Source organism: Ciconia boyciana, chromosome 10, assembly GCF_034638445.1.
Source record: "Ciconia boyciana chromosome 10, ASM3463844v1, whole genome shotgun sequence".
Classification (NCBI taxonomy): domain Eukaryota; kingdom Metazoa; phylum Chordata; class Aves; order Ciconiiformes; family Ciconiidae; genus Ciconia; species Ciconia boyciana.
In genome coordinates this window covers 22,702,770-22,726,216 of record NC_132943.1, presented here as the reverse complement: position 1 = coordinate 22,726,216, position 23,447 = coordinate 22,702,770, and the positions used below count along the sequence as shown (strand labels likewise).

Sequence of the window (23,447 nt, the reverse complement as noted above, 5' to 3'; positions counted from 1 at the left end):
CTACCAAGGAAAATGGAATGAGTTGCTTTCTTCATCTGAAGAGGGAGACTTTCTAGTATTATTCAAATAAATACAGCCTACTTACTTACAAAGTGGAAAGGAACTATTATGTTACATATCCTTGGCAGATTGCACAGAAAGTAAGGGGTTTAAATTATGACAGGCAAGATTCAGACCATTAGGAAAAAAATATTTTAGCAATAAGGATAGTGAAGCACTAATTGTCTGGGGAGTTCTTCAGGCATCTTTGATAAACATCAGTTAAAATGACACAAGAATAATTGAACTTTGCCTTGGCCAAAATCAAGAGACTTTGGTCTTTCCAGCCTGACTTACTGATGATTCAGTGATGTGCCAGAGATGTACACATAAAATTCAGGAGAAAAGGATAAGAAAGAGAAGGGCTTGGTTGGGAGTCAGCAGTTCTTGAAAGCCAGTTTGGAGGGAAAAGTGACAAAAAAGAAAGGTTGGGACTTTATTGGAAGTGAAATTATTGAAAGTCACACATGCATCCTGAACCACTGGACTGGCTCCTATTATGTTGCTCCATTTCAATCTAGGAATGGGTGTATTTCCTTCATGGCCCGATACTTTCAGAGCCAAGCTTCTTCTCAGCCCTTCCCACTTGTAAGGAACTGCCTGGCTGTGGCTAATCACACAGCTGTTGCCAATATGAAGGGGTTTGGTGGTTTTAATACTATTAGCAGAAAAGAAGTGGTTCCTTCAGAGGGCTAAACAGGTAAAAACTTAGCTGGCTTGGAAGTGAGATGGTGTAACACAAATAATCTGTGGAAATGTGTCTTTTACACAGAAGACTTATTGTGTTATTTGGGTAAAAGATGTTAAAGCTTTGGTATCTATCTGAATGTGTTGTAATATGCTTAAAATGAGAGGTAATGAGAGGTTTATACAGAAGTATAAACTTACAAATTATCAACTTTCATGACTGGAATAAGGTATTGTAACTATGCTTTGGGATACTTTCCATTAAACAAAGATGTGGATGAAATGACTCTGGTTATGAAAGGGCATGTTTTGGGGAGGGCTTTTGCAGCACTTTTCCCCAGGTGCCATCTTGGATGCCAGGCCTTCTTGGCCAAAACTAGCGCTACCAGCAGATTTTGCCTCACAAAAGTGCTTCTTTAACAAAAAAGTGTTAACTTTGTCTCCTTATTTCTGCTCATGTATGACATCTGCTTGGCATGTCAGTGTGACTAGTTAGGAATAAACCTGTCCAGAGGAGCAGGTCTGCCGGGTAACTCATCCCAGCCGAGAGCTGTGGGAGTGCAGCTGGTGGTGGTGATGCTGCAGATGTCGGTGTGGCCCTGGGGTCCCCCCTGGCCACCCCTCTTGTCCCCTGATTGTCTCCCTGTCATGGTCCTGCTGGCCGCTGCCAGGCGGGACGGGACAAGGCAGGGGCAGGTGTCCTGTCTGCCGCTCCCTTGTAACTAAGGCAGGATCTGTCATACTAATATCTCAGTCTATAACCTACGGATGTCACCTGCACAAAAGCAGTATTTTATTTTAATACAGCTATTAATGGGGACAGGGCTGTTTGCAGTGGGCTGCAAAGCCCTGCGGAGCAGCCCTCACTTGAGGCAGGAGGCATTGAAGCCTTTCAGAGGCCTTGCACTTAGGGGTGAGTTGGGCATGCTTCTCTGAGGTGTTTTTCTACTCTGTAGTTTCACTGTCTCTGGGACATCTATTCTGTTATAACTTGTGCTGTAATCAGTGGCATTGCCCTGGGATAATAAGGCAAAACTGAGGTAAGCAGGAATTTAACATAATATTGTTGTATGTTCACAGACAAACATATGCTGATACTCTTCCCCTGTGGTTCCCCTCTCTTCAGGACTTCTGATTTAAGTAACTAATCATCATGTCTGACCCTGTTGTTCTGCGTGGCATCAAGAGATTGGGAGAGGATAACTATGCTTTTGACTTGGATCACAAATGTAAGAAGTTTATTATTCAGTCAGCTCTTTATTTTATAAAGCATGTAAAGTAGGTGGTGGGTGGCCTAAGTGGCACAAATAGTCTACAGAATACAAAGCAAATAGTCTGTAGAACAAATATAGAGTTATGTGGTACCTGCTGTTATGGGTATGCTGCTTGCAAAACAACTTTTCTGTAAAAACTATGTATAACAATCCCTACTCATGGACAATCTTTATTTATCAGCCTACAAGTTCATGGTATCTACCTAGGTTTTTATACTCAGCACTTTGATGTACAAGTAAAGGGCCTTTACTGGGGAAAAAAATAAAAACTTCTGTCTTCCATAGTTTCTAGAGCTGCTTTCAACAAACACGTATATCTGTAGTCATACTTATATTAGGCATATATATAATACTTATATATATACTTATATATATACTTATACATACTTATATAATTCTTACGAGCTATTGCTATGCAAAGATCATCTCATCAGAGCTTTTCCTCTTTTCTTCCATTTTTCCTTTGCAATGTGCACTTTTCCATTTTGCCCATCCAAATGTGGCATGACCCAAGGAGAAACACTGAAGAGAAACTGCTAAATATTTTGAGTTCTGTTTATAAGACTTGAGAAAAGTCGACAAAGAGAGGGAAGTTAAATATTTGTACTGAATGTAAGGTACAAAGGAAAGCAAAACAGTAGCACATAATGGAAGATAAGTTGCAATACAGTGCAATGTACATGCTCCTCACATAGAGTAAAAAGGGTTCACAAAAAGATTCCAGCACTCAGATATCACCAGATTCCCTAAGCTTACATACATTTTGTATTTTCAAATTCCCTGACAGCTGCGGCCTAATCCTGGAAGTGTTTAAGCTTTCATTAAAAACATTCTCCTAGGACCCAATGAAATGCTTCAGACCATGCATGAAATAGCCTGTGTTCTAAACACAGGCCTTATTGGGATTTACAAATGTGTCATTCACTCCCAATTTCACCTATCTCATCACAAAAATAAGTGCTCTTGTGTTGGCTCTGAACAAAACACAGCTTGAGGAGGAGGGATGCTTTTTTATCTTGGGTTCTTTTTTTTTTTCCCTTTAATTCATCAGATGTATTGTTAGAACAATCAAGCTGGATAGTGATAAAGACTATGCAGTTTTATTTCACTTGAAATACTTCATAACAGATTACCTCCAGAAAACTGGAGACTCTTGTTGAAAGACAGTCCCTCTCTCTTGGAACTATTTTTCACCAACAAAAAGAAATCAAAGCAAACCATACTATGCTGAGTTACAGTGAATTATTTTCCCCTGCCTAGACAACAGCTTAAGTTCAAGGCAGTCCAGCCTCTTTTGTTCTATGGGCACCATACATCTACCTTTTGTTAAAACTTGTGGCATGCAGCAAAATTCTTCGCTTAACCATGTATATCATGAAATTTCAGGCAATAATCAAACTTTTTCAAGACATTATGACTGATTTTTAATGACAGCCCTCTTCAAGCCTCTCTCCCTGCTATATAGCAGCACGGTGTCCCGGCTGTAACTTGATCTGTGATGTCTGTTGTTATTTTTAAAACTTAGTAGTTGCTGATTGATGCTAAGTCTGTATTTCCAATCTAGTATCATTCATTGGGTGTGGGATTTCCTTCTAATCTTTAGCTGTAATAGGATGTCTCATAGGACTCTTGGCATAACAGTAGAGTTTGAACACACTTGGAGTATTCAGTCTGAGCTTGGACTAAGCCTTCGTTGTGGTTATCTTTGTAGAGATTGACTGTTATCTGCAAACATAAAAGCAGCTGTTCCATTAGAAGATAGTACGTGTGCTTTTTTTAGTCTGACATTAGAAACTGAAAAAGAGCTTCACGTACAGAAGGTGTTATGTTCCCACCTTCTGTCTCTCTGTGTTAGCCAGATAATTCATTTGGTTTTAACCATCCTCATCAAATCTCTTTCACTTTGCTGGGATTATTCTCCTAGACTAGATAATCTTGTATTCAACAGATTCAAAGGTCTGTTTTTGTTAGGAACTTCAAATCTATTGTTACAGCTGGTAAGAAGATAGCATGGGAAATAATTCTCTGAATAACTTGCATGTGTTCTTAAAATCAAAGCTGGCATCCTAGATTCTGCAGCTGCTTTTAAAGTCTGCAACACAGCAGAAGCAGCCTCAGCTCCATGACTGTGAAAGGAACCACTGTGAACGTTTTCTGAAAGTCTGCTCTCTTCCCAGTATACTGCTTGCTACCCCAGCACACTGCTCTGCATCCTGCTGGAATGAGCAGCCATCAATATGCTGAAGCAGTACAGATCTCCCCACTCCCTTCCACTGCTGTGTTTTGTTTTGTTTTTAAAACCTCACTTAGGCTGCTAACAGAAAGAAGTTTCAATGCACGGGGCATTGTGGGCTCTAATATTGGTGGAGAGGGGGTACGAATGACAAGAAAAGGGAGTGAATAGGTAAAGGGTTATGTCCTACTTCTAGGACAGAAAACTGTTCGTCTCTTCCAGGCACTTACTTAGCACTTCTCCCAGATTGCCCCAATTTATCTAGCTGGTTTGAGGGGTTGTTTTTTGTCTGTTAGTTTGTCTTATGTACTTTTTGCTTTTACTTGTTATAGGATTTTGGCAAAAGACTTACTATTGGGACCAAAGCTATTCCTCTTTTTCACAGTTGAGGTTTTTTTGGCCTATCCAAGTGAGTTTGCCTCTGGTTTCTCAGTTTCCTTGGAAATGCACTGTGTTTTCTGCTTAATGTAGTGAGCAGTTTGTTGAAATGCTAGAGCACCTTTCCCAAAACAAACATCATTGCTTTAAAACCCTGCTGGCATTCTGCTGATTGATCTCTTCTGCTCTGTAATCTCCAGTGAGGTTTGTTTCATTAATCATCTTTTGTACACATTAGTAAGAATTAGCCCTCTCTGGATCAACCCTTGAACACCACATCTGTAGGTGTAGTTAAGAGCCAGCTTTAGTTGGGAGCCTTTTGAGTACAATTTTTCATCACTTAAATCAAGTATCAGATTTCCTCAGGCTTAACTTTTACTGTGTACTCACAATACCAGTAAAAATTCAGATTCTTGGCAATGTTCTTCAGCTTTTCCTTGATTCTGTGCCTTTTTCAAACTGTAAAATTTCTTTCTTAAATGCCTTAATTCCTCTTTCAGAATTTTTTGAGCATTCAAAGATTACTATAGCTTTTTTCTTTAGGGTTAATAAATTCTTTCATCTTCCCTACATACTTTTCTTTTCAATAAAAATCATGTTCTGTCCTCTTTTTCTATTTTTTCAATTGTAGCAGTGTGAACTGTTACCCATCTGTTTGTTTCTTTCAAATTAAGCATAGGTAACGTCATTCCAAATTGTCCTCCTGCTTAAAAACTGCTGGCCTGCAAGAGCTGGCCCGCAGTTCCTCGCACTCTTGAATAGCATTGATATACTCTTGTTTCCCTCTTCAAGTTCATAGATTAGGGTTTCTTTACCTTCAGAGAATGCTTATTTTGCTCTCTAAATTGATATGACTCAGAAAGTTATTTCACCAGACTCTTTTGTTCCTCCCATTTTCCTCTCAGTAGACAATTCCTTCATTTTTTGCAAAACACTTTGCATTGCCAGCCTGCAGAGGAAGCTTTTTCTAAACCTTATCTTTTCCAGTACACCCTGGAGAATCTTCTAGGAATGGTTTCAAACCATTGCAGCTGTTACCAGCTGCCAAACTTCAAAAAACTTCAGATGTTTCTTTTTCCTTCACAACCATCTCTTTTCTAACAGCAAATTATTTTCTTTAATAATAATTTTATAAATTAAAACCTTCCCGGAAAATGCCTGGGATTCCTGGGATAGACATATGTCCTTATTGAAAGAATCTTTTTACCATCCCTGAGCAACAAACAGAGCAGAATAAAACCAACAGAGTCATTGTTAGCTAAAGCCAAATAAAGTTATCTTATTAACCCCCAAAAGGAGATGTAGTCAGCTGTTCCATCAGTCTCAAACTCGGACCGCTTCCATCTAATATTGTTGCCTTGGGAAATGCAAAACCCTGGAGACAGTGGAAAAGTCTTCTTCCATTGGGTAGGAAAATGATGGAGGCAAAATTTGTGGTTGCAGTGATTTATTTGCACCCTCTGTGAATTGTGATGCAAAGTTCCTCTGTGTTTGCTCTGTGAGACAGGCCTGTGTATGCTCAGTGTTGTGTCACTAGATGTGCAGAAAGGAAGGCACTGCTTGAAAAGCATACCATGGTTCTGAACCTGATGCTGAGCTGCCAAGTGCATCCTAAATGAGCAAGATGCATATGCCCAGTGCCGTTAGATTATCCAAACTGTGCTGCATACATAAAACTAGATCTTTATTCATTGTCATCTCAAGTGATGTACAGCAAATATTTTCTACATCAATAGATGTAGAAATGCCCTTATGATGACACTTCTTCTTTGGGGCCCCTGCAAACACAAGCTGTGCTTTAGGTATGACATCTTTAACAACATTTCTTGAAAGGGAGCTAAATCCAGACCTGTTTTGGGGACTAAGAAGTTGCCCTACAGCATAATTATATCTTGTAGTATAATTCCATTTCTCTAAGCTATGGTTCCTTAGAGAGTATCCCAAGAATAGACATCAGTCTGACAAATTCATCTTACCCTCCAGGGCCACAGCTGCCCCTCTTCCACCTGATTTGCAGTCTTTAAGTTGTTGGAAGGCAAGAGTGAAGAGCTACCACTCCTCCTTTCAGGGACCATGCATGGACTGCCAGTAGAGCAGTATTCCTTGATGAGCCAGTGTCCAAGAGAACTAGTTGAATACTAGCAAACAGTTTGCAATGAAAATGAGTTGACGTTTGGAAATAGTCCTGAATAATATATTTAGTGAAAACCATTCTGTCATCTGGGGGATTGAAAACTTGACACTACTTCTTCAAGAGAAAGCAGGCATAAATTGATATAAACTTACCAAGGAATTTTTGGACCCATGTCAGTTCATGTCCCTGGCTAGATGTATCAGTGGGAATAAGATGCTTATAGCTCAGGAATGATCAGGTCCCATGGGGTTCTAGGGTTTATGTTTCACGTGTCTACAGAAGATTATGTACTTTAACAATAATTATTAACTAGTCTGTGCATTTATTTTCCCTAACAGGTAACAGCTTCAAGAAATCAGAGTAAGTCATGTACACAAATGGAACAATCAGTATTTCTAGGAATATTCAAAGAAGTTAATGTCATCGGATCAAATTGCCGCATTTATAGAATATATGGTATTTAATGAAAAGCTGTTCTCTAGGAGTTGAACTGCCTTATTTGATACAACTGACATGGGTAGACCTAAACAGTCCTAGAAACCTTTAAAAACATGGAGTCATGGCAGCAAAATATGGTCTTTCTTCTGACAATGTTTTTGATATTCAAATTTATCTTTCTTTAGTGCTTTCCGTTTGAGAAATGATATTTTCAGGAATTTTAATCAATCTTGATTAATTTCTCTTAAAGCTTAACTGTGAGACTTAAAAATAAAAGGAATTAGCTCACATCATTTGAGCTCAGATATTAAGATTTAAACATAGAATTCTAGATAATTAAAAGCTGAAATGACTTAGAGACCTTGACCTTCAGCTATAATCTGAGATTTGAATAGGGTTAAGAGCCACCCTCTTCCTAGATTGTGGGACAACTCTGTAGCAGACTGAACATCCTAATGGGTGCTGTAATTTGTGCCAGCTCTTTCTCACACAGTGTACATGGTCTGAGAAATACTAGCATGAGGAAGCAAGAGCATCTCCTAATTTTTGTCTTTGTCAGGTTGCCCACCTCAGAGAGCACCAGCCCAGTATTCAAGGTCTACCATGGTCCTCGCACATATCTTGAAACCCAAGTTCTGTTGGACTTTCACAAGTAACACACATATGGTCCTACCTACTACACATATGAAGTTTTCTTCAGGCTTTCTAGGATCTGGTTTCTGAAAACTGTTCATGACAAATATAGCTCAAATTCATTTGTTTCATTAAAAAAAAAATACCCAAATTCAAAATTCCTACTCATTCATCACTGAATGTACACAGCTGATGATTACTTGCTGTAGTATGGATCCCATCCATAACAGTGCAACTAGTCCTTTAGATTTTTAACTGATCATACAGAATAGCAACACATAATGTGAGCACTGAAAAAAACCCCTGTATGGTAGGGTGAGAGATTCTACTGCCACTATGGACGTATGAACATGCAGCCAATATAAGAGGGAATGGGAACAGGAGCTGTGTCTGTCTTAAAGAAAGGACTAGCCAACAATTTGGATGGTAGTTTTTTCTCTAACTGACCTCCAAGAACCCACAATCCACATTATAGCAACAGTGTTTTGAGGAGCTGCTTATGAAACAAAGCATAAACCTTCAGATCATTTTAATCTACGTCTGTTCTAGTTCCTGTCTAAAATTTAAAAGAACCATCAAATCACTGGTTCCAAAGAAATGTGAAAGAAACAGCTTGTCTCATAAAATTCTGGGCCAAATGTCTCAAATAAAATGTGATTTCAGAGAAGTAATCAAGAGAATAAAAGAATGAATGTAAAATCTTATCCTTTTTCCTAGAAATTTCTATACATATGAAGAACCTTTTATAGACAAGAGAAGTGAAAAGTGAGTTAAGTTCAATTCTGTGTACTATCTTTGCATATAGAACAAAATATGTACTAAAATGTACTGAAGTTTATAATTTTATGTTTTCTGTTTTTGAAGGTCATCAGAAAAGAAAGAAAACAGTATGCGTGTTGGCTTCTTTCAGCTGGTAATGAAAGCAATGGCTATAAATATTTTATGTGTATTGTGCTGCGGAATAAGTGACAATAATCTCTATGGTTGTTTTGGGGAATAGCTGTGAATAAGCCAAACTTTAAAAGATTAAAACATTTGGCATGAAATCCTGCCATTAAAGTCAATGGGAATTTAATAGAACCCTTTGTCATTTTGTCAGCTTGGTATCAATCATCGATATTTGTGCTATCATTGTCTATTAAACACATTATATTGAACCTACAGGTAGATATGGGGAAAAGAGTTAAGATGCATAGCAGGGATCTAGGCAACCTTGGTTCATTCTTATTTCTGCAAAAAATTTGCTGTGTGATATTTGGCAGATAATTTAGCTCCCTTGTAATAGCTTCATGGGTATTAGAAGATTTGGTAACTACAGAAACTTGGGAATGCACGTTATGTGTCCAAACTAATATGGTCCTGACTGTAGTACTGGGCTAGTGCAGTTATGTACATGTGGCTTGTAGTCTACCTGGCTAAGTATCTCAGCTCTTAGTTGGGTAGAGAGAACAGTCTGTCCACACAGAGGGCTATGTCTGTCAAGCAGAGGGGTTTGAATTGTGTAGCCTGTTTTGCATAGATGTTTAACTCCTAAAGTGCAGTTGGGAAACACAGTATGTTTGCATCAGATTTGCTGAGAGATTAGATATCACATACCTGTGCATTTTCTGTGTGGTTTTTTTTTTTTTTTAAATCAAGGGAATTCCTAGACTACTTATGAGCAAGGTTTGCAAAACAGTGGTAGTGCTATAGTTTTCTTCTGACATTTTTTGTAGAAAGACCTTTTATTTATTTATCTTTTATGTTAACTGACTTGTTTTTCCCTTTATCTTGTCTCTGCCCTAATGTCCCTTTTCCATATGTGCTCCAAATTCCCACCCTTTCTTCTCTTAGACACTTTATAGCACCTACAGAAGCTGGACAGGTTCTTCAGCAGGTTATGATTTCTCTTTACACTCTTACTTCAAAATAGATAGCATTTGATACTGATATTCCACACAGACAGTTTGATCTATATCTTTATGCATGACTTCAACTTGAGAATCAGACTTCACACAATCATGACAAAGGTAACTTAAGTTGCTGTATCTTAGCTGAGTCACCAGCTGAATGTGTGCATGCTCTTGGCCCATGGCAAATGTAAGGTAATAGGACTTAGCTCAAACCTTTTTTTACTGCATACTATGTCATATTTCTATATATTTCTCCCAGATTAAGAGCCAATGCACAATTTCCTGGCTCAGCCAACATGTTTTAGAGTATTAATTATGCGAACTTGCTCTGAGATGTTTAGCTGGCTTTCTACCACAGCACCCCAGACTTTTGAGAAATTGGCTAACTTTATTCAGAGGCTTTACGTAATGCCCTAAGGCTTTTTCCTGCCTTCCCTCTCTCTCCATCCCCACAGCAAATCTGCAAAGCAGACTATATATATGAATTATAATTACTATTCTTAATCTTTTAGCTAGTTTCTGGAATGATGATAATGTGGAATGATATTGAGCTATTAATGTTATATGATAAGACATTCATTCACATGGTCAGATTCTGCTGTCAACTAAAAGGGAGCTCATAATAATTTATGAGGCTGTAATCACAGGTGCAATTAGATTAGAGAGACAGATTTGTCTTCTTTCTGTATTGAAGATAATTCTGAAATTTAAAGAGAATGATTTTGTATCTGATCCACCTGATTAATGATTTATCAGTATACAACCAGCATGAAGACTGCCTCTCAGCAGAGAACATATTTTTTTCCTGTCTCTTTAGTTTCGATTTTCTTCATCTATGGAAATTTTAATGATGGCTCTTGGTACTTTCTGTGCTATTGTTCATGGAGCAGCCCAGCCAGCTGTGTTGCTTGTGTTTGGTGCAATGGCAGACACATTTATTGAATATGATATTGAAATGCAAGAGCTTAAAGACCCAGGCAAGACATGTGTAAATAACACCATAGTGTGGATTAACGGTACTATTCATCAGAATGAAAAGAATGCCACAATAAGATGTGGGTAAGTAGTAGATGTATTTGTTTCTTTTCCTCTGTTATTATGGCTTGTCAGAGAATGTATTGCTAGTGAAAGTTCACTTCAGCCTTTAAACCTTACATTTTCTATACATAAGCCAGAAAAGGGGCATGGTTCTTGTTACAGAGTCCTGTTTCTGAGCTGGAGATATTACCTGGAGGGAGAGAAGGTCAGCTTGGGTCTTGGTCTTTCAGCTATAGATGTTAGCAAGGATATTCTTTGATGATGATTGTTCTGATAACAGATGTATCTGCTACACATCTGAGTTCATTAATCTGTTTTCTCTGATGACATTAAAGGTAATAATGACTTCTGGTCATTCTGGTTAGGACTTAGGTACCTACAGGCGCCTGCTGACTTCTGAGCAAGTTAGCTAAACTTTAGTCATTGAAGAGAAATTAGTGCTTCTAGGATGCAATTCATCTTAGCTTATGGGAGATGTCTAAGGCAGGGCAGATGAACTGCCCTATAAGAGTGCCTGTTTCTTTCCATTAACTATAATAAATGGAGTCTAGATGATTCGTTCAGATACAGATATCTGTCAAAGCCAAATCTGAACATGCAACCTTTCCTAAGGCTGTTTTTCAGTGCATCATTCTAAGAGTTTTCTAATCTCTGAGTGACATTTAATTAGATATTTAATTAGAATTAAAAGTTACTTGGCTAAAGGTCTCTGAAATTCAGAGCACATGGGAAGTGATTCACATTCCTAGATGTAGGTGACTGGGGCCAAATTATTTGCTCCAGGCTGTCCAAGCCAGCCCTCCGAGATGGGGCTGGCAGGTAGAATACAGGATTTGCTACAGACCTCTGTTCCTCTGAAGCAGCAACTACGCACCAGGCAGGATACATTAAAGCATTAAAAATGGTACTGGATATCTGTGTCAGGCACATGAGTTGTCTCCATGATTGTTTTTTGCAAGAGATCAGGTCAGGTGCATAGTGTTCCCTTTTGGCTTAAAATTTCAGTGTACCAAATTCTGGGTAAACAGAATAAAATTTGCTGTCTGCAGGATGTTTTAAAAAAGTTGTCTAAAAGCATAACGGGTAACAACCTGAAATGCCTATTTCAAAGTAATCTAAATGCAATAGCAGCAACTCAATGCCCTTCACTGATATTAAGAGTAATTTAATCCTCCTACTTGAGCTAAAAGAAATGATCTTTTCAGATTAGCAAGTTTACAGTACAAAGTAATATTTCAATTGACTTTAGCAGCCCTCATTTCTCTCTGTAAAACACTATTTAAATCTGAGTGTTATAGTTGGTATAATGGCACAAAGCAAGTGCATTCAACATCTAATGACAACTTGTTGGGCAGCTCTTCCCTGAAACACCCTCTCACCTGTGCTGTTTCAGAGCATGCAGTCTGGTGGGCTTTCTCAGAGACTGCAGGGCTGCTCCAGGATGGCAGAGCACTTCCTGCTACCTGCCGGCACCCTACCCCTGTGCAACAGGCAGAGCAAGCAAACTAGCCACTGCTAGCCATAGCCTCAGTATCCGGAAGCAACGCCTCTTGTTAGCAAAACAAGCTGACTTGCCAGCTGACGTGACTCTAACTTGAAGAAGCACCAGATTAGAAATCTGTGAGAAACTTAAAACAGTATTGCTAACTCTTTTTTTTTTTTTTTTTTCCTTATTTTCAGGCTGCTGGACATTGAACAAGAAATGACCAAGTTTGCAGGTTACTATGCAGGAATTGGTTGTGCCGTACTTGTGTTAGGATACCTCCAAGTCAGTATTTTGTTCCCTATTTTGATTTCAAAGTTTAAATCACTAAATAATTAAGTTTATAATGATTATGTTCCCTTTAACTGCTCAGTCAGCTGCCCATTTGAGCAAAGCAGATGCTTTCAGTTCTCATTCTATCAGCTGAAATAGGTTAGCTCTGGCAATCTGAGACATCCTTGGATTTGTGCATGCGTACCTTTGTATAAGGATACGTTTTACCCAGTGAGAAGAATGCATGCTGCTCCTTTCACACCACAAGAAATACTTGTTCAAGTGTGGTTACTATGGAATCCACACACCCTCCCAAAATAACAGCTGGTAGGATGACTACCATCCCTCTATTACTTACAGCTGCAGATGGAAAAATTTGTGTCCATATGACATTCATGTAACAGCATAAGTAATTTAACTTGCATCTCCTCTCAGGCTATCAGAACTAACACAAATGCTTGATCCATACGTTTTATAAAATTGTTGGATTATTTAAAGATCAAAGGCATAAAACAACTATGATGTCTGCATAGCTAGAATATATTTTACCTGAATAGTAATTTTATCAATAGCCAAATTGGTCTTTCCCATTTTAGCCAAATTGCTTTTTCCCATTTGTTGGGAGTAGAAAAACTTTTTACTGCAATTTATCAGCCACGTTATGCTCTTCCTAGATCTGCTTTTGGGTTATGGCTGCAGCTCGTCAGATACAGAAAATCAGGAAAGCTTATTTCAGGAACGTAATGCGAATGGATATAGGCTGGTTTGACTGTACACCTGTAGGAGAACTGAACACCCGAATTTCTGAGTAAGTAGTCTAGAAAAAACATACGGTACAGAGAACATTTTGCACTTCCTTCCAAACATAACAGAGTGCCAATAACTAGGCATTTGACAAACACCTTCTAACAAACACATACAGCTATGCTCCTGGGAGCAGAGACCAGGCTGATTATCCCCCCATCTTTGAACTGAGTGCCATACCTGTTAAGCCACAATTATTTCCCTTTTATGCCTCGTCTGTCAGTAAATGTGTGTGGGGGGTTGTTGGGTTTTGGGGTGGGTTTTTTTTGCCAGCTTGTCCTATCCTTCCCTTCTCCTCCTGTGCCCAGTCCTTTCAGAGTAGTCTATAATTTGGCTACCACTCCATTTTGGAGATGTGGGTTTGAACCATCTTTCATTTCTCAGAAAGGACAATTACATTAGGGGCACACTTTGCTTTTGTTTGTTTTTAAAAGAGAAGAGTGAGCCTTGCTTAATCTTCTGCTGAAGAAGGTACAAGCACCTACCTTTAGAAAGGGACCCAAGGTAGACGGAGAAACCTTCTTATCCTTGGTAAACATTTAGCCCTCGCAAAAGCGGAGTTTAAGGCTTGCTCCTCTTCTTAGTGGTTCCTGTTTACAGGCTGAAGGCAGCTGCGAGGTGAATATGCCAACTCTAGATGGCTCCCTGTTCTCAGTCGTGCCTGCATAATAGTAGTCACTTCTGCAGAAGATTTTTCTGTAGTTGAAGGAGATTTGCCCTTACTCACTGCCCAGTGGTATCTATGACTTTCTGTGGTGTTATTTTTATGAAGAATAAATGCCAAGTGTAAGTTCCTGTAAAGAATTTCTCTGGCAAAAAATAGGAACTGAGCATGTATTTGTCTAATAAGTAACACTTAGTTCCCTGGTTTTTCAAACAACATTGTCCTGTGCCTACAAAAAGCTTCCTGACCACAAAAAACATTCTCCAGAAGAATTATAAACATGTTCAACTCAACACTCTTAAATTTTTCAAGAGGACTGTAATTTTACTTTCTATATCAATGAGCTAACAACTTTGCACTTCAAACCTCAAGGCCACTTGTTCTTATTTATTCCAGGAGTTCCCAGTTCTTCTAATCTCAGGGGTGAGATAGTAGCCAAGAGTGGCAGAAGTATAAAGACTGTTTCACTTTAAGACATCTTTGTGTGTGTTAGCAATGCATAACAGAGAACAAATGAACTCTGCAGCTGCCTAGAGGTCGAATTATGTTAACCACTGCACCACTGTCCCCCATGTGATAGAGCTGTCATGTTTTTCCACTGCCTCCAGTGATAAAGTAGCCCTCCTCAGTTTTCCTGCTCTCCCTCTCATTTAGAGAACAAACTACCTGAGAGGATGGAGAGAGGAACCAGGAGGTGGTGGAAGGTGGAACTAGAAGAGAGCTACAGTCGTCCTCCCTTTTCCTGCCCCCTTAGCAAGGTGGTATAGTACATTCTCGGTGCCCCATGATGGGAGGAATGCCATATCAGCTATACTGTTTTTCCATTATCAGATAGCTGCATCCAGCTGGGATGTCTCTGCCCCCTCCTTTGAATCAGCTGGGGCACAGTAGTAAGAATCAGCTAGTGAATGAGTCTGCTGGCAGGATGACTTTTCCTGGGAAAAGACAGTATCTTCTCTGCAGTATTCATGCATAAAAGCCTTCTGCCAATGCAAAGGCACCAGGTTTTCTCACTGTAGCCCAGGGTCTTTGGAAGGGGTGATGGTGGAATAGGGGTGAGGAAGGGCCCTCTCCAAGGGAGAACAACTAACCCAAATATAGCCAAGACCTGCAACACAAACGAAAGATATACTCACCAATCTTCTGTTGGCTTTTGTTGTTTTTTTCCAGTGATGTTAACAAAATTAATGAGGCTATTGCTGACCAAGTAGCAATCTTTATCCAGCGCTTAACCACCTTTTTGTGTGGATTCCTACTGGGATTTGTCAGTGGCTGGAAATTGACCTTGGTTATCATTGCAGTCAGTCCTCTGCTTGGCGTTGGAGCGGCTGTCTATGGCTTGGTAAGTGAATTGTGAGAGGTTCGTGTTGAGGTATGATGAGCAAGGAAGGTCATGCCATAGAGCTGGGAGGATTGGTGGAAGAGAAGGCTATTACACCCCTTTAAAGTCAAGAGAGGCAGATTATGATCACAGCAGCACTGGGGGTGCAGGAGCGGGGAGGCAGGCTTTGCTCCTGCTTTGCTTATATCTGATTCCCAGAATAATATATCCTGCTTCTACAAAGGGAGTGTAAGCATACCTTCTATTGGGTCCTGTGGATGGATATTATGGTTGCTGAGATCAGAACCTGGCCTACACCTTCTCCCTGTTACTACACACCTGCTTTAGATGGTTACTAGACACGAGGCTTGATTTCTCTATGTAGATTAGGGGCTTTTAGAAAACAACTGCTCAAATTTACCTTAAGCTGTCCCTGCTCCTGGCAGCTGCTGCATCCTCTCCCAGTTGTTCCTGTCCTGCTTCTCCACCTGCTACCTACAAACTCCCTGTCACTGTGCAGAGGAAAGACAGTGAAGAGGGAAACTGCAGGATCCTCTGCCCTCTCACCTCCTCTCCCACACCCAGCAGGGCTGGGCAGTTCCTACTCCTCCTCTGCACTCTCTCACACTCTGCTCTTGGTTGGGTTCAGCCCTTTGGCTATCTCACTTCTTCCACGTCATGAACAGTTTGCTATTGTTTTGCTATCAAAACTGTAAGGTAACTCTGACTAATTTCTCATCTTCCTGCTTTCCTTTAGCACCTTGTGCTGGCTGCAAGTACATGACATGAATGATGACTCAGTGTGAAGTGGGAGAGCAGAATCCTGGCAGGGAATGAAATAAACCCCCAAATCCCTCTTTCCTTCATTTGCAATTTCTTTCTGAGCTCATTCCCCTTTATGTTTGTAATTCTCCCCCTTTCCATTCTTATTTCTCTGTGCCCATCTCTTTCCTTTCACATACCCACTGTTAAGTGTTTCCTCCTTACGAGCCTTTCCACCCAAGTCTTTGTTTTTTACCATAAAGAACACAGACCCAAGGTCAAACTAGCCCGGTTTCCTGTCTCCAAAAGTGGCTAATAGATGCCTGGGGTAGGGTATTTGAAGAGAGAAAGCAAATAATGACACTTTACAATTTCTAGTGATGTGTCATTCCCAAGCCAACGTGGTGTCCTTGTGAAGAATTGTACGTGACTACATTTTTCTTCCATTAATTTGAGGATTTTTTTGAGCCTAAGTAAGCTTTTGGTATCCAGTGCGGTCTGGGCTGCTGTGTAGGGACCTGTTTGCTGTCAGCCCAAGAAACAAAGCACAACGGTAGGCAACATCTGTTTCCATCCTCCCCCATCAGTACCATTACTACTTCTTCCCGAAGCTGGGCTCTGCCACAGTGGCTAAAGGGCTACACTTGCTCCTTAAGCTCCCCCTTCCTCCCATCATGTGCAAACCCTCAGTTTGCAGTCTGCTTAAGCCCAGTTAGCAGCAGAGAGAGGAGGAGGGAGGGAAAGCAGGTGTTGTCAGTGCTCTTTCTAGCTACCTGGAGCAGAGCTGTTGGCCAAGGTGATAATTGTTCTGCAAACCATATGCTACAGAGGTATATGCCCTAATACTAGAAGATAGAAGTCTTTGAGTGTGCAGCATGCCTAATAAAAGGCTGCTCGGAGTGGAGGAGGTAACCTCAGGCAGAGCAGACAGCACAGTGTGACAGCCAAGCACTGCTTACTGCTGTCCTTGTCTGCATCCAGTTCAGGTGTAACCAGCAATTCTTATGCTTTTGTAGGCTGTGGCAAAACTAACAGGCCAAGAATTAAAGGCTTATGCAAAAGCTGGAGCTGTGGCTGATGAAGTGCTCTCATCCATCAGAACAGTGGCTGCTTTTGGTGGGGAGAAGAAAGAAGTTGAAAGGTTTGTTTGGACAAATTGTAAGGTCTCTGATTTCTTTTTACTGTAGCAACGTAATGCTGTAATGTAATGTACTTCAGAGTCATGGCAATTAGTCTCTAAATTCTACAACAATGACCATTTGTTAGCTTTGAGAATGATATGCATGTACGCTATAGCAATTTAGGTTTCAAATAACATTACATATGCAAAAGCAGTTTCATAATTCAGTCAATCAGTGAAATAAAATATCAGCAATACTATCTTCAAGTCATTCCCACTTGTAGGAACATACTGTCAAATTTTCCTCTAAACATTGTCTGATGTATCACTTTTGCAGCACATCTGAAAATTTTGGGTACTTTCAAGCTAAGTAAGAGAAGTAGTTCCAGCAAGGCATAATGATTTGATGATGTTAAGCTGCAAGTTTCTCTTAAATTCATTTAAAACATAACACGGCTGTAGGATGTGCTCTGAAGCATTAGCCACATTCTCAAATCCTGTGTCACTCTGCTAAAACCCCAAATCCCATGGCAAGGTATCTGCAGTGAGTGTGGCTTTTCTTGTGCTTATTACACTAGAACATACAAGGATTTCATGATCTGGGAGCATTGCTGGTTTCAGCAGTGGTCTCTCACTTCAGAGTGAGAGGTATCAACCTTATGTGGACCCTCTGTTAACTGTGGCACAGCCAGTCATTGAAGATGCCTCATTTTGTTGGCCTTTGCTCATTTTGAATTTTCTATCAAATTAATTTCATCCCCCTTTATTTTTCTCTCTTTCTACAGATATGATAAAAATCTGGTGTTTGCTCAGCACTGGGGAATTCGAAAAGGAATAATAATGGGATTATTCACTGGTTACATGTGGCTTATAATTTTCCTGTGTTATGCATTAGCCTTTTGGTATGGCTCTAAACTTGTCCTTGAAGAAGAAGAGTATTCACCTGGCACTCTTCTGCAGGTACCCATTTGAGCTTGATGCAACGTTTCTGGATTGTTTCTTGAAACATTAATTCTGGAACATATATTTGTAGCGTTCTAGTATCTGGTGGCTCCGTGGTAACAAACGCTATATGTGTCTTTTAAAGATCATTACTCAGTATATGTATGAAAGTATATGACACAATTGGATAAGATTAAAAAAAAATCCGTGTATATTTTAAAGATTTGAAATGCTGCCTACTGCGATCAGAATAATGCTTTCATTTGAGAGCCTGCTACACAACTGGCAGAGGCCTGGAACTAGCTTTCCCATTTTGTGGGTCAGCCTGTGGCTTCTGGGATATTGGCTTCTCTGAAGAACTTGCCTGGTGATGAAAAACCCCATTGTGGTAAAGAGAAACCTGACCAAAGAAAGTTTTATTGAATCTAACCTCTCTCTCATAACCGTTTCTGTTCCATTGAATCATCATTTTCTGTTGCTAATTGCCCACCCAGCTGTATAGTTGACAGAGAACATGTAAACATATATGCTGATAAAAACACACATGGCTGTGGCTCCTGCAGTGTATATAAAAAACATACTAACGTGCACGGCACTCATGCATCCACTTCTGCACAGTAGATGCTTTAGACACTGATGCCCTAAATGCAATAAAACCAACATCTACAGATATTTCGGTTATTTGCTTCAAGTCAGGACTGCCCAAATGGCAGGCTCCAGTCCAGACCCAGAGTAAATTTTTCCTGAACCTTGATAAGTCCTGGGTGTTCTGATGAGAATTCTATTTCTGACCCTTCTCTGCCTGTTGCACGCCATGAGAACTCCCAACCACCAGCAGCATGCAGTGCAAAACTTCCTGTTAAATGGAGCTTGTTAAATTACACTGAGAACATTGTAAAATTGAGTCATTCTGTTCAAGGAGGATGTCCCTCCCAGGAAATCATTTGCAACGGCTCTTGACACCAGTAGTTGAGACAAGGTAGTGCTGTGAAAAACAAAGTGAGCAATTTCCTTGCCTTGCACGTGATAACTATAGTTCAGTGCTTCCAAATGACAAATGGCAAACAGTGGGGAGCTACCCTGTAGCTGAAAAATTGTAGCTGTCAATGGAGACACTCTTCCTTATGCTCCCCTTCCTCTCTCAGTTTCCGGTCATCTTTCTTGTACTTCATGTTTTCTACCACACACTCGTAGTCTGGCAGGGGGGAGGAGGGGAGGATTTGTAGATACAAAACATTTAAGTATGCTTTTCCTGGTCTCTGAAAAACTGTCATGCACCAGCCATACTGCATTGAGATACACTAAGCATTGCCTTCCCTTCTTCTTCTATCAAATGTACAGAACCTGCTCCCTCATGTTCATGATGGATTCTGACATGCATATAACCTACTTGCTTTGGGACTTGTTCATACAAGAAAATTAGTTTGTAGTAAAACTGAGTATGAACTTATGGCATGATCTACACATCACAGTGTAGATGTTTGCAGTACACAGTATGTGTACAGCAGATTCTTCCACTTTAGCCATAGGGTTATTCTCAGGAAACATCACTATGGTGCAAGGGAGAACTGAGTCCTGTGTACTTTTCTTTCTTTCTCAGCAACAGTGTTTCCTTATACACCTTGCACATTTATCCTGCCTACTGTTTGTGTTGTATTCAGAAGGCTAGCTGAGTCCTTGATTGCTGCTTAGCAGAATTTTCAGGTATTGCCAAACTACAACAAAGGATTACATACCAGTTCTCCTAATGCTCAGGGTGAATGTTCAAACTATCAGCCACAACAAAGCAAAAAATGGAGCAAAAGCCTACACCAAAGACATTATCCAAACATTTATAATCTGCTCTGCCAAACCACCTCTGTAACTGAAAAACTAAGGAGGAATAAAGCAAAGTAAATTCTAGGAAAAAAAAATTCATGCTGACAAGCACACCCTGACATATTAGCACTGAGAAGAATAAGCTCTACTTACTTACACAATGCAGCTCACTCCTTGTTGTAAAAACAGACAATTAATGCATTTTCATGTGTGTGATATGTAAGTGGCACCTCAGTAAATTTACCTCAGTAAATATCCGGGTGCACATGTTTTTAGGCCAGGGCAAATATGAGATAAGTTGATTGACTTCAGCCTGGAAGCAAAGTTGTGAAAGACAGTGAAAAATCCCTTCTAAGATGCATTGTTTGCCTTCTTGTGGACTAATTATGCTCATATAGTGAATCACTGCAGCTCAGCTGATGCACAAGAAGTCATTAAGCCACTGTAGTTTGATTTGCCTGTCTAAGCTCTAAACTGTATTAAAAAGGTGACATCATATTTTGTTAATTTCTTTTTTCACCTCTTCAGGTTTTCTTTGGTGTTTTAGTAGGAGCTTTAAATCTTGGCCAGGCATCTCCCTGTCTGGAAGCCTTTGCCACTGGCCGTGGGGCTGCAGCAAACATTTTTGAGACAATAGATAAAGTAAGTAATGAATTTCTAAGCTGTGTCACTTTGTAGTGGAAAAATAATTAAATAAGCCTCAAGCAGCAGTAGCTTTATCTACTGTGTAAATGAGGAAAAATGAGTGCAATTAAAGAAAAATTGACTGTGCAGTGGAGAGGTCTAGCGGCATGCACACGGGCTCAGAGAGGGTGTTGAACAGATTCCTTAAGTGGCGTGTTTCTGAATAATGAAGTTTTACCTCAGCTACTGCTGTTTCTTACTCCCATTTCTCCTTACGTATGATTACTGATCAGTGCTGGCCCACGGAACGTGTACAGGCAGGCAGTAACAGTCACCTTGTAGCCAAACGTGCAGCAAGCATCTAGCTCCTAGCCTCCAGATGGCATCAAAAGATGTGGCTCTCTTGGCATTAGTGGCAAAGGTGGCCTCTGTCACCTGTCCCGGAGCTATCCCGAGTTAAAATGAGACCAAATGAGCACAGGCACTGGTCACACAGCAGTCGTAAATGTTAATCACAATATTATCTAGAGAGATAGATATTTGAAATAAGGTTGCATGAGAAAGTCTGAGAGCCACTGGCATTTATTGATGAGGATTCCTATTTCTGTATAAATTTAGTGGTTGGCAAAATACTGCTGATTTCTTAGCAGTACATAGTATCTCTGGTCATTTACAAGCTTTATTGTGGTAAAAGCTGTGTAAACACATTAAAATGCTGCTTGTCTTTTATAGAGCATATAAGGGTATATAAAGAAGGCTAGAGGGGCTGTCATAATGCTAATAGACTTTTTAGTAACCCTTCAATGTTCTATAATAATGATAACACATACGCCTTATAAATGCACTTCATAAGCTGAAGTTCTAAGATGAACTGAAAAAGAGATGAATAAGGGAAGTGTCTTTTAGAGAAAAATTTAAAAAGCACAGAAGAGTTGCAACAGTAAGAAGTAATCACAAAATTCAAGATAAGGCTGAGTCAGATAACCTTAGGGTAAAAAAGCAAACCGAAGTGAGATTTCATCTGTCTAGAGAAAGGGTGACAAAATTAGATCCATCTGCTTGCCGCATTTGTAGATTTGTGATTAGACAGTAAAAGCACAGCTCTGCGCTGATACAGATTTTTTTCTGGTACTAAACTTATAGACATGCTGAGGTTACCATTTGCAGAATCAGTGAAACTTTTCTTCATAGCTTAGTATCTGAATTTAAGTAAGATATATTCCTAAAGAGGAACCAATCTTTTAGCTGTTCTTAACTTAGAACATACACATCTCTCATATTAAAATTCCCTTCAATCTGTTAGGCTACATAAAAAATCATGCATCTTTCAATTATCAAATATTGCTGTTGCTACAGTTTTAATTCGTTCTCTGTATTCCATGCTTCAAAAATCTATCTTTAGAATATTTGATTTCTTTGGGATTCCTCAAATTTCTCTTAGTTTTCTGCTCATGTCTAGCAGTCCACAATACCCAAGACCTGGCCAAAAGTATGTGAGACCCAAAGCACTTCATGGGAAAACTTCAAATCAGGATTTCAGCTCTTAGGACTGGGTGTGCAAGGATGGATGTTTTAAATGCAAAGTGGTGAGACATGCAGATTTTCAGCAACGAATTACTTGTTCAGTGCTGTAGGAGAATGTTTTTATGAGCGAAGTAGTGCCATTTTATTCCTGAGGAGCTGGATAAATTAACTTAGTCAAAATGCCTCACTCAGTCAGCTATTCTGTTCCAGCATAAAACTAGCTGAGTGGTTGATGGTGGTAATTGCAGTAAGCCTAAAATGAGAAGAGGCTGCGTTCATCTTGCCTGTACTACCCACCAGTGACAACTCTCCCATCACTGTGGCCTTCAATTTCATGTCCCTTGCCTGCTAGCCCTGGGGCATAGCCTGCTGCTGGCTCAGTGCAGCCAAGTGCTGTTCAAACAGAAGTGCCATGGCTTTGTATGGTATTGGGAATATTTATCTACTGCAGCAGTGTTGGCTGTTTAACAGCAAATAAATAACGCAATAAATTCTATCCTAGAAACCTGCCATTGACTGCATGTCAGAAGATGGCTACAAGCTGGATAAAGTACGAGGTGAAATTGAATTTCATAATGTAACGTTCCATTATCCCTCCAGACCAGACGTAAAGGTAATTATTCATCATCCATCCATCATTCATCATCCATCCATAATTGTGTGAACACAATTACTGTAAGCAATCAAAATATCCCGGTTCTGCCAGCAATTTCTAGATTTTCAGTAGACTTTGTTTTCCAGAAGCCCAGACCCTCTGTTTAAAAGTAGACTAAATAATTCTGACATATCCATTGCCATACATATTCCTTGCTGCTGAACATAAACCCATAGTAATTTCAGACAAATTCATCTGCATACAGCTTCTCTTACAATCAATTATGTACTTGTGTATCAACATGTTCTAGGATAGGACACAAAGTAATAAGCTGACCTGTGCAAGGAGATTTTATAAAACTCTTCCATTACCCTGGGGATGCTCCATGTGACCCATTAAAATGCTAGGAAAAGGTACAGGAGCATTGGCTGTATACCCCATTATTTCTCTACTACTGTGTTTGAATTGACAAATTCTCCTTGGAAAAGCAAATTATTGGACAAGCAAATGATGTTATTACTTCTAAAGACAGACACATATGAAGTATCAGATTTTTCTACATAATTTCACAGTTACATTCTTAATATTTATGTTTTAACAGGCATTCAGAATACATGTACAGTGTTCTTTATCGGGGATTTATTGCCAAGTTCTCCAATGGTATTAACTTGACTAGTTCTCAGTGGTGAGCAACAGGAACAAAGAAAGATCAAAATCTGCCTGCCTGTCATGGAAAACAGTGCTCTGCATTTATAAACTGTTCAAACAATG

At 39.8% G+C, this 23,447-nt stretch overlaps 1 protein-coding gene across 1 annotated transcript in view; it reads left to right on the top strand.

Moving 5' to 3' along the window:
• Positions 1-1,879: 1,879 nt before the first annotated feature.
• Positions 1,880-23,447, top strand: part of ABCB11 (ATP binding cassette subfamily B member 11) — a 46,252-nt gene continuing 24,684 nt past the window's right edge. The window contains exons 1-12 of the mRNA XM_072874138.1: positions 1,880-1,955; positions 7,084-7,105; positions 8,534-8,581; positions 8,681-8,729; positions 10,526-10,767; positions 12,427-12,514; positions 13,177-13,310; positions 15,141-15,312; positions 17,070-17,194; positions 17,959-18,133; positions 20,462-20,575; positions 22,584-22,694. Coding sequence (XP_072730239.1) covers positions 1,880-1,955; positions 7,084-7,105; positions 8,534-8,581; positions 8,681-8,729; positions 10,526-10,767; positions 12,427-12,514; positions 13,177-13,310; positions 15,141-15,312; positions 17,070-17,194; positions 17,959-18,133; positions 20,462-20,575; positions 22,584-22,694 — 1,356 coding nt within the window. The remainder of the gene's footprint in view (positions 1,956-7,083; positions 7,106-8,533; positions 8,582-8,680; positions 8,730-10,525; positions 10,768-12,426; positions 12,515-13,176; positions 13,311-15,140; positions 15,313-17,069; positions 17,195-17,958; positions 18,134-20,461; positions 20,576-22,583; positions 22,695-23,447) is intronic.